General features: G+C 36.4%; 1 protein-coding gene across 4 annotated transcripts in view; it reads right to left on the bottom strand.

Moving 5' to 3' along the window:
• Naprt (nicotinate phosphoribosyltransferase) overlaps positions 1–12,036 on the bottom strand; it is an 81,354-nt gene that overhangs the window by 9,149 nt on the left and 60,169 nt on the right. For all 4 annotated transcript variants that reach the window (XM_083126982.1, XM_083126980.1, XM_083126981.1 and 1 more), the window contains 3 exons: positions 5,530–5,670; positions 4,647–4,771; positions 1,111–1,254 (listed from right to left, as the gene is read on the bottom strand). In XM_083126982.1, the coding sequence (XP_082983108.1) occupies positions 1,111–1,254; positions 4,647–4,771; positions 5,530–5,670 (410 nt within the window). The remainder of the gene's footprint in view (positions 1–1,110; positions 1,255–4,646; positions 4,772–5,529; positions 5,671–12,036) is intronic.

Consider the following 12,036-nt stretch of genomic DNA (forward strand, 5'->3'; position numbering starts at 1 on the left):
GCACACCAAAAAAGCAGTCAAAGCCACGCTGGCTCAGTGGTAGAGCAATGGCACGGAATGCCAGAGACCCGGGTTCGAATCCTGGTCGAGCCTGCATTTTTCGCTGAAAAATCTATGTAGTTCAGAATCTAAGTCTTCATGTAATTCCAAATCAACAATAATATAATAAGTATGGTGTATTTGGAGCATTGCTTTATTTTACTTCATTTTTTTTCAACATTTGGCTAATTTGCGAATATGGTGATGAGATGATGAAATTTATGAATGGACACTTGCAAACATCCATGCCCAGGCCAAGATTCGAACCTGGGAGTGTATTTGGAACATTTTAACACCAAATATTATCTGCAAGGGTGTTGAAATGTTCTAGAAAAAACATGGCCTATTGTCAATTCTGTTCTCTAAGAACATAACTAAGAATTGCAATCAATATTGTAAAATAATGAAAAAAATGTTCAGCCCCTTCCCATTTTAATTTTGCAAAAGACTTAAATTTCATTTTTAAAAAATTTCCTGGACTTTTCCATGTTTTCCCGACCAAGAGAAATTATCACATGTAAAAAGAATGATGTGAAGAGAAACAAAACAGTAGCCGACTGTTCGGGGAGGAGAAGATAATTATCTATCCAACATCCTGCAAAAATTGCAACAAAAAAGAGGAAAATATCAATAACCAATTATTGGAGTAGGTTTATACATAATACGAGCCCGTTCCTGGAGTATTTAACATACAATTTCTACTGCTAACTACAGTAATACTAAATACATCAAAGCAAGTTATAATTTGTCCACAACAAATTTAAAATTTTATTTTCTACCTACTTTTACTGCACTACTACAAAAGCCCTGATTATTTCCACAGCTTATTTTCCAGACATAATGCAAATGAGCCTCCTCAATGGTATAGTGGAAACGCTGTTGCCTTGTAGTCAAGGGATCTTGGGTTTGATTCCCAGGAGGGGCAGAGGGGGAAAGGAGAGGGAGAGTAGATCTAGTCCTGATTAACGTATCTAAGCATAAAGTGGACTTACAACAAATTTTAACAAATTTAGTACCACATGAAGGTTTCTTGACTACAAAATATAGAGAAGTGTACAGAAGCATATGTACCATCAGCCCCATACAATCTATAAGCATTTTTCCTTCCTGGCATGGTGATTTTCTCCACATCTTGGCTGAGTTTGATTTTCGGCAGATTATTAATTTCCACCATCTTGTACACACACCCCAAAGCTGGTTGTCGTTGACAGGTAACTAATAAAGAAAATGACATTATTAAATTCTTTTCTTTCCTAGAAATAAGCAATTAATAAGTTATGGCATATCAATTTCATTAGTGCTATAACTTAAGATTTTAACAATCTGACATTTCTACAATGACATTTTATCACTACCTGTCTGCTTTTAGCATGTTCAGTGAGAGAACATTTACGACTGTTATGCAGACAATAAATATTACTTACTGCCAGACATCGCAAATCATTTAAAATTACTGTCTAACATCATTTCGTTAAGTGTATAAACTGCAGAAATTTCAACATGTCTTTCAGAAATTTCTTGGTCGAAGACAATAAATTTTTCAACTGATACCTCTATCGATACTCTTAAAAGATTTTCAGGGTCCCTCCAATACTGATACATGAACAATATAAGAATTTAAAGGTATTCAGAATGTTAAAATATGGAACTATACCATATTATTCTACCAGAGTTTTACTTGTGCATATTCACGTTAATAATACACTGGCTGACAAAAAAAGTTAAGCACCCAGAAGGAGTGGTTGGACGTGAATGAAACTACATATGCTGAAAGTCCATGTACCTTTATTGAACTGATTACAACAGAGGATGCAAGAGTCAAGTTGGCAGTTACAGGTGGCATGGTGGCGCCAGGTCAGTAGGGTGTCGCACCCCCTCTGGCCGCAATGCATGCCCTTAAGGGGTTCGGAATAGTGTCGAACAGCCTTTGGATCCTCTCCTGAGGCACGTTCGTCCACAGGTGTTGCAGCTGTCCCTCCAGATCCTGCAGGTTGGCACTAGGACGTGTTCAATGATGGAGAGGTCCGGGGATCGTGCTGGCCACGGGAGGACCTCAACATGCTCTAGGCAGTCCACAGACACATGGGCTGTGTGTGGGCATGCATTATCTTGTTGGAACACTGTCCCAGGGTGCTGTGCCATAAGGGGTAGGACGTGTGGACGCAGAATGTCTGTAACGTATCGCTGTGCCGTCAAAGTCTGCCGAAGCACTATTAGAGGTGACCTGAACGCATATCCAATGGCTCCCCATACCATGATGCCAGGGGTCACACCTGTGTGTCTCTCCACAATGTAGGCAGGAGGTGCCCTCTGCCCTCGACGCCGCCACACCAGCACACGATGGTCTTCGGAGATCATGGAGAAGCGGGACTCATCACTGAACATGATGCGATGCCATTCGTCCTCTGTCCATGCCTCCCGAGCACGGCACCACACCAACCGCAGGCGTCGGTGTTGTGGTGTTAACGGCAACCGGCGCATGGGGCGGTAGGACCCGAATCCGGCAGATGCGAGTCATCGAGACACTGTGCGGGAACTCACAGGATGTTGTAGAGTGTCCAGTACATGTTCTCGGATGACGGGTGCCGAAGTTGTGGGATCCCACACTGCTTGGAGCGCCATACGACGGTCCTCCCTCGGGGAAGTGTTTCTTGGTCGACCTGAACCTGCACGATGTGCATGGGTGCCCTCATGTACCCATTGATTCCAACATCGGGCCACTGTGACATCTGAATGGCCCACATGCCTGGCAATTGCCCGATACAACCAACCTGCCTCATGCAGTCCCACAATGCTGTCAAATGCTGTTAATTGCTGGATCGGCTGTCTAACGCATCTGCGAGGCATCGCCGGTGCTTCGTTTTCCTCTCTGAACTTCGTGCTGCACTGTCTGACTCACAGCAGGTGACTGGTCCCACCTTATCAGCAACAGGAGGTGACGTCACAAATGCCCTCTGGTGGCATTCTACACATTACAGATCCTTGTACATCTAATCATTTACTCAAACATCAATGGTATGCATGTATACCGAAATGGGGTAATCTTCGACCACTCTTTCTGGGTGCTTCACTTCTTTTGTTAGCCAGTGTATTATCTGTCATTTAATCATAAAATCCACTTCTTCCACATAATACTGGTGCAAAGTAAAAGTAAACTGTAAAGTTTGCATAATTCCCAGGACATTCAAGTACTCCATGTCTTCTTGTTACTGGCTGGTAGCAATTATTAGATTCAAACTGATACTTTCAAATACCAATATCGGTATTACCAGACAACGTTGAGCATAGTAAATTCATACTAAAGATAAGTATCTAATGACTAGGGCTACGATTTTCATGACTTAGCATATTTCTTTTGGCAAGGGTGATGTGTTCCCTAAATATATAGAAATTCATATTGTGAAGAAACTAATTGAATTAAGGTGCTTTTCAAGGGCATATTTGGCCATTTCTACATCATAAAGCGTATTTTGATGGATTTTCGGTCATATTCAGCATATTTTCGCTTTTTCAAGAAATATACAGTCATTTTCCAAGTGGATTCGTTCTTACTCCCATGTTCACTCGAGGTTTTTGTTTTTGGACTGCAGCAAAATCTTTTTCATTTTTAATTGAAAATTTACAAAAAGTATTCGTTGTGCATTTAAACTCATCAGGGCCCATAAAGAGAACTAAAAATAGTATGTATATGAAAATATTTCAACATATGTTAGATATTGAAACAGTCCAGTTATAAGGGTATATTTTTCAAATTATAGTGAATATTTTGTAAAATTTTAGGTCATAAGAGCATATTTTATTTTGCATATTTTGGTGATTTTTAGGTCATAAAAATCCTAGCCCTGCTAATGACTATATACATAAAAAAATACCCAAATGTTACACACAATAAAAATAAAAAGAATTTGTTTCCAAATCAAATTTATGACAAATTCCACCAAATATGTAGTCTGAAGGAAAAATTATTTTCCACTCCTGTAGCCAGGTGAAAATTTCCTTTTGATGGCAATAATTATTACACACTCAAATTATTATAATTTATATTCCTTTTTCGTACACACACCGAGGCAATGGCAAAAATTGAGTATGCTGTTTTTCAATATCACTGTACAAATTGTAATATCTATTAACATATTAAGTGACCTTTTGTTACATGATTTATAAGTATCAATGCAGTACATGATTCCGTAACATATGCTCAGTGTCAACACTAGTGTAGCAGATAATGCTGTCACCTTGTAATCAAGAGTATCCAAGTTCAATCCCCAGCACAAAGCACATTTTCAGTAGCTTCATCTACTTTCAACAGTAGTTACCCCGAATGTTTTACTTAACATCAATTATGTTTCACATCTCATAAAATCAACCCTATTTTAAAACATTTTCCAGCTGGTATTTGCCCAAGCATTGTATCTCAAATTTGTAAAACAACCTGGTTTATGAAGTAAAAATAGAAAGTTGAAATATAACAATATTTAAAATGTTGAATCTGGAGGTAAAAAGTTTTTCTTTTCTTCTTTTTTTTTCAGACAGGGAATAAAATTGCAAATTTATGGCATACAAGAATTTGGGAAAGAGCTTGACATGTTACAAATCAAATTACTTACCCAGATGTGTTCCAATTCCAAAACAGTCTATTTTGTGACCTTGGTCATTCAGGCTGAGAATAGTTTCCTCATTAATGTCATTGGATGCCACAATTATCATGTTAGAAAACCATGGTATGTTGTACCTGCATAATATAAAGCATATTGCAAACACTGCATTAAGTAAATTAGTATATTAGATATACATATTATTAGACGTATCTAAAAAAAACAGCTTTCAACAAATCTGCAATACTTGTATCGTATTGAAATTCAAATATATCATACTTCTTCCATATTTATATAAACAAAAAAAAAAAAAACTAAAATGAAATATCAGTAGTCCTTCTGGAGAAAGGGTGAGAATCTTAGAGCAACGATGTGCTGCAGGGACCAGCCAGCATTAAAGGTTAAGAAGTTGGAACTATTCGTAATTATGATAAATGTCTGTTCCATACAATACTTTTGATAAACATTGGCAATGCATTTTACGGCTTGCAAAAATTCAGTCCTAACACAGCCATACGTGTGCACAATTTTCAGAAATGGAACACAGACTGACACTTGAAACCAGAACATCACAAAAGTGAGTCTCTTGGACTTCACGGGTGTAAGGTAATTACAGCAGGTCTATGTTTCATGAAGTTTTGATTCAAGTTAAAATGTTATGAATATATATATACGTGCTTTTAACACTCGACATTTTGATGCTTCAAATGTGAACTCTGAGCTTGGCTAGGTAGCCCAGTGGTAGAGGATTGGCACGGAATGCAAGACACCCAGGTTGGATCACTGGATGAACCTCAAATTTTCTCCAAGGATCCACCTAAGTTCATAAAGTTATTAAGATACCCAAAAAATAAAACAATGTACAAATTTATGCAAGTTCTCGAAACACACTTACTCTTGAGCAATTTTCTGAAATGCCATTCTAGCTTTATTAGAGAGGTAGGCCAGGTCACCGCTATCTATCCTGACTCCAACAGCTCGGTATCCCAGGTCATTCAAGGCCATGGCAACGGAGCAGAAATTCAGTAAACCACTTCTGTCGAGACAAAAAAGAAAGGAAAGTAAATTAGAAAACTTTTACTGGTTATGAAATATCTCACCTTGAAAGCTCTCCCCCATATTCTTTTATTTTCATTATGCACAGGCATACCTCGTCTTATGCTATTTCAATAACACTGAACAACAGTGAAAATGTTTTTAAATGAAACCGACTGATCTTATAGAGCACCAATATGCTGTTACATTTTGTCTAGAATGTTAGATTGTAAAATAATTGAGAACAAAACACAGCAATTGTACATATAGTTATGATAATGAACAAGTGGTAACATTTGTAACAAGCGATGTTCTGCAGTGAAGTAACGTGATAAGTCTTGAATGCTAATCGGAAGTGCATGGTCCAAACTGAAGGAATGAAAGTAATTTATAAGAACAAATTGAATCCTCTAATAAGTATAAAATCTAATATCAGATCTGATCTCAACAATGCTACTTTATAAGTTCCTGCAACTTCATAAACATGGTCACTTGAAAGGAAGACAGCTGACAATAGATACAGTACAAATATAGTTAAAAAGGTCTCAATTTGAATCTGAGGACCAAACAAGAGTGATAGCAAAAAATAGATTTTAATGTTGATATGCACGATTTAAATCTCCAAATCTGTTCAAGGAATATGTTGCTAAGCTTTTGGGATCATGGCTGAAACTGAATAATTTATTGCAATAACATGAAATCAATTGTGACAGCTGTAATCCTCCCCCCTTCCCTCTCTCCAGTTCCTTGTATGTTTCACTTTGAACATATATGGTTTGTTCCTCTCGGGAGAATGCATGTTGCAGAGGAATGGAGATTTTTGGAACACAGGTTGAAAACTAGACTGAAAGCTATCTTGTTACACAGTGTGTGCCGATGTAGATTCCACTGAAATTAAAGAATTACCCTACCATGGAGTGTTTGATGCAAAAAGTTAATTGTAAGACCTACAAATTGTGCATATTTCAGTTCCTGCAATAATTTCAGGTCTACTTCACAAAGCACTGTTCCAGTATTTACAGCACTGTATATTTCCAAAGTGAGGACAAAGTTACAACTAGGAATTGACCAATATGAATATAAAAATGGACCAATACCAATAACTGATATTCTACTGATATGATACAAAATTGCAAGTATTCCTTGAAGAATATGAATGGTTCCTTAACCTCATTAATTCATGCATGTAACCAAACAAGTTTAATGGGTTTTGCATTAGAAAAGAACTGTGTATTTAGATATTTACTTTATAAAACCAGGACATAATTATTATATCTTTATATTAAAAAAACAATAAAATGACAGAATTTTACACTAAATTACAGGCTTATTAGGGATAAACAGGTAAGAAATTTTGGGTGATAAAGTACCATTATAAAGCTTATCAATACAGATATTCTACAGATCCGATATAAAATTCCTACTGATCCTTGAAGAACCTGAATGGTTCATTGAGCTTACTTAATAAATGTTACTAGATGACTGCAATGCAAAAGAAGCTGCATATTTAAGACATCCACTTTTTTAAAAGTAGGAAATGGGAGATTATATGTTCATATCCATAAAATTATTTAAAAAATGGCAGAATATTGCACTAAATTATAAAATATGAATAGACATGCCAGATGGGTAATTTTACCCATAAACCAAAACACTGATATCCCAAGAGTACTGATTAATCTGTCTCATTCCTACTATTTATAGATGTATATATTCAATTGGTAAAATCATCCTATCATGGTACTGGTAAATATGTTCAACTGATACATTCTAACACAGATACCACTACTATTGATTGATATCAATACACTTGCTTCACTCAGCCACTAACTAATATAACCCATGTCGCAACAGCCCTCGATGGGCCTTGTCCTATGTCCCAACTGCCAGTCTCCCTTCCACAATCCTACCTAGAGGTGTGGAGATCTTCAACCAGTAATGGGGTGACGTGGGGTCAGCACGTTGAACCCTTAGCCGTTATAGGAGATTTCCAAGACTGGGTTATGCTACTCCCTCGTAGCTCAAAAATTTCCTCATGATGGTGGGTTGCCACCCATCCTATACACAAGCCGAGAACCCAGAGACTGAACACATACCGTTCTGCAGCTGGAGCCCACAGCACAGTACCTTAGACCGCACAGCCACGGAGATGGACCCACTAACTAATATTACTACATATTTTTTTTCCCAAATCAGTGAAATCGTATTAGAAATCCAACACATCTATGAGAGCTGAAAACTTAGTGAAAAATCTACCATTTTGTTATAATATTTTTCAAATTTAAAGGTATAATTCATGGTTTTTAAAGTAAATGTCTAAATGCAGTTTCTCTTTTGGAAGCAAAACTTATTGTACTCACCTGGTTACATACACAAATTAAGTGTGTCCAATACAAATTATTTACTCTATGACAATATCTTTTATTATGCAAATGTACTAGAACTTTGCCATTCACATTGGCGAGGTATGCCTTTTAACAGTTCTCATAAGCAATAAACCTTGCACCATAATCCCTTGCCACAGCCTGCACACATTTATTTCCAAAGCTTTCCACCATTGAAATTCACGTTGGCACCGCACACTTTCCCTGCCAAAAAATTACCCTGTGCATGCCAGTTAGATTTCCTGGGACCTTCCACACTTTATTCCCAACAAATATGACATGTACATGAGCAAGACTGCAGATTTGCAAAAAAAATATGTTAATACATAAACTTTGGTTTTAGTTTTGGTTTATTTTTTTAAAATGGTTAAATCATTTTTATGTATAAATGTATATCTAGGTATAAATGTATAAAGTCTTGGTACACAAGCATACAACTAACACTAATGTATTCCCAAACCTGAAGGTTCATTGGGACTGCTACATATTTTCTACATGTCCCTATCATGGCATGATTAATCCACCCTTGACCATCCCTAGAAATTTCCTTCAGGTTTCCCCACATCTCCCATACATGATCCTTGGCCTGTCTTCTTGACTTAATATTCTAATATCAGGTGGTTGAATACAGATTATGCAGTTATGTATATATGTAACCTCAACTCCCTTGTTGATTAATCTATTTTAATTCCAAATTCCTACATTTTATTTTCAAAACTATTTTCTAATTCATGTTCTTCCCTCAGCAAGTTGCAGTTTAATGCCTCACATTCTCCGAAATTTGAGGTAATTCGTCCATTATTTTGTTAAGTGTTAACTTTATTACAGAAAAACTTCTAACATTTCATTAAATGTTAATTGTGTTAGACAACCAGTTTAAGAAGGAAGATGCATTGTCTATTTTCAATCTTATTTTCAAATTGTGACAATCTCTCACTGGTGACATCTCTCACATACTCTATACTATATGTAGATATCATTCTAATGATGTTAACTACAAAATAATCAAGTTGTCAATATTCTGGTGATCTCCAAGTCAATAAGGCAACTGATGTCAAAGAAAAAAGTATAATTGATTGATTAGGTTTATTTTACTATGTCTTTCTGCCACTTTTGGTTAATCGCAAAGAACGTCCATGCCCAGTCCGAGATTCGAACCTGGGACCCCTAGCCATAGCCATACAAGTGTTAACTGAGCTTTCTCCATCAGCCTTGATGGTTGGTTCAAAAAGAAGATACAGTACTGCATTTGTATTATACACCGTAAATCTTGTTTATGAGGAATGCCTATTATTAAAGTTAACAGACTTCCGTTTTACTACAACCTGAGGAAGCTCGTTGCAACTTATCCGAGTTTCTTGCTCACTGCTGAGGAGCAATGGGCAATTCCTTTCAGTGGCATGGAGGTATGTCACATTGGGTAAGGGACCACATTCCACATCCATACAATACTACATGCATAATTACTGTCTAGTATGTTCTAACCTTTAGATTCTTGCATTTAGTCAAGAGGATGACACACACATACACACAAACACACACACAAGCAATATAGCAATTTCTTGAGCAGGAAGGACCAAAATATATAACAAGTATTCCTAGTTGTAGCATTCATTCTGATACTGCAGAGGCAAGTTGTAACAAGTGGCCTTTGAATTATTTATATTAGCAACATTTACATCACTACACTTTGTTTTCAAATTCGCTCAAATTATAACATTATTCTTATTCTGCAAATGCAAATAGAGTGCAAACTCATTTCCATATATTTCAAGATCTCTCCTTCAAATAATTATTCCAAACCATCTTGGGAACTACAGCCTTCTATTAATAATTCACTAAATATCCCATAGGAAGTAAAGCCATCTATAATTCGCTGAAAGAACTGGAGGCGGGCATTTTATCTGTTTCTTCCAGCTTTCAATTTTATAAATAAATGTTGTCTACTTTCTAGATGGCCCTCGTGCATTTCAAAATCGCACCCACTATGCTCTCTTCGAGTAGAGGATTTTAAGGTTAAAAATGTTCTTTGCTACAGCCTGGATCGTGCAGTGTGTGCTGAAAATAGACCTGGCCAGCTTCATAATAGAACAGGTGATAGATGGATCTGTCACACAAAATCACCATGTAAGACAGTGTCACATACTTCATGCTACTCCAGACTTCATAATGTATTGCATGGACATAAGATCCCACAATGTGTGTCATCACATGGAAACAATGTTTAGTCAACAAACGAACAACAGTCTAATATGAAAAGTCTTAAACAAGGAAACTAGGTTAGTATTTCATTGATAAAAATGTGCAAAATGTATGCTGGCTACAAAACAAGCAGAAAGATAACCTTAATTGTAAATAAATACAGAATGCCTGACTTTAGCAACTTTACCAGTCTAAAAGAGATCAAAGACACCAGAAACTATTTATTATAAAAGAGAAACTATCCGAAAACACGGTAAATGTCACAAATGCATAATTTCAAAGAACCAGAATTCTTGCTTAAGTTTCAAAGCACTCAAAATATGATATGGCACATACATTATAAAGATTTGATTAATTGATTTGGTTTAATTTATTTCGCATTTCTGCCACTTTTGGCTAATTGCGAAGATGTGGACGATTGATATTATGAATTGATGAAGGGGCACTCACAAAGAACACCCATGCTCAGGCCAGGATTCGAACCCGGTACCCTGACATCGTAGCAGTGACGTGCGGTGACGTCGACACTTGGGGTAGCAGTCAGTGGCGTGCTCGGGGGGGGGGTGGGGTTGGTGTGGGTCACATAGAAAACACTACTACAGTACTACAGTAATTAACTTTTTAAAAAAAGTACTCAGATCATTTTCTGGTGAAAAATTCCTGTATATTGCGCTGTCGCAGATAGGAACGCAAATGGCCGGTAACTTCACGGCCAACTGTACTCATAGCTTCCGTAAAATTAGCGGTCAATTCATCCTGGCTACGTTTTGAAGAATAGAAACACACATCTGAACACACAACTGAATTTGTTGGTTAAATACGTATAAGCTCATTGTTGACGCGATGATCGCAATTGTCGAGCAATTGCACCCAAGTTTTAATCTTGAGGTTACTCGTACTGGCTATGTTTTAAAGAATAGAAAAACACATTTGAATACATTGTTGATCTGAATCTGTTTGTTACAATACTGTATAAGTTGATTGTTGACAATATAAGAGATTGTTGAGCGATTTCTTACATACCTAGTAGAGGAACGACAGAGGAACAACAGAAAAAAATTATGAAAAACTTTGAAAGTTTGTGTTAAATGAGATCTAATGACGCAATGGACTAAAAAACAGTTCGTAATTCGTGGTAACTGAAATTCGCGTTAACAGATAAAACTTTCTATAAGATATAATATATCCCTGCCAGGACCAACATTTTGTTCATGTTAACCGAGTGTTCATCTTAGCGAGTTTGTGTTAATGAGGGTTTACTGTATTTAATTATTTAAAAGTACGGAATTGAGATTATATCTTTATATCCATAAAATTATAACAAAATCACAGAATAATTAACAATATAAGATATTTATAGATATATATTAGATCAGTAAAATCATCGGTAATTTTACTGATAAACCCATATGCCTATGCCTATATCAGCTGAGACAATAGAGTACCAATTAATATATCCCATCCCTACTAAATGCAGTACATTTAAGTTCTTAAACATTTTTCTCTTGTTCTTTTTTGAAAATTAATACTGACAGAAATCATTTTAATTACTTATGCCACTAATATAAAAAAATGCACAGATTGGCAAAGAAGAGACATTTAAACCCACGATTGGTAAAGAAAGTCTTCATGAATTAAGTAATGATAATGGTATAAGATTGATTACTTTTGCAACCTCAAAGAATTTAATTGTGAAAAGTACCACTTTTAAACATAAAGATATCCATAAATATACCTGGTCTTCTCCAGATGGTAAAACTCATAATCAGATAGACCATATT

The sequence above is a fragment of the Lepisma saccharinum genome, chromosome 8, assembly GCF_977018435.1.
Source record: "Lepisma saccharinum chromosome 8, izLepSacc3.1, whole genome shotgun sequence".
Taxonomy (NCBI): Eukaryota; Metazoa; Arthropoda; class Insecta; order Zygentoma; family Lepismatidae; genus Lepisma; species Lepisma saccharinum.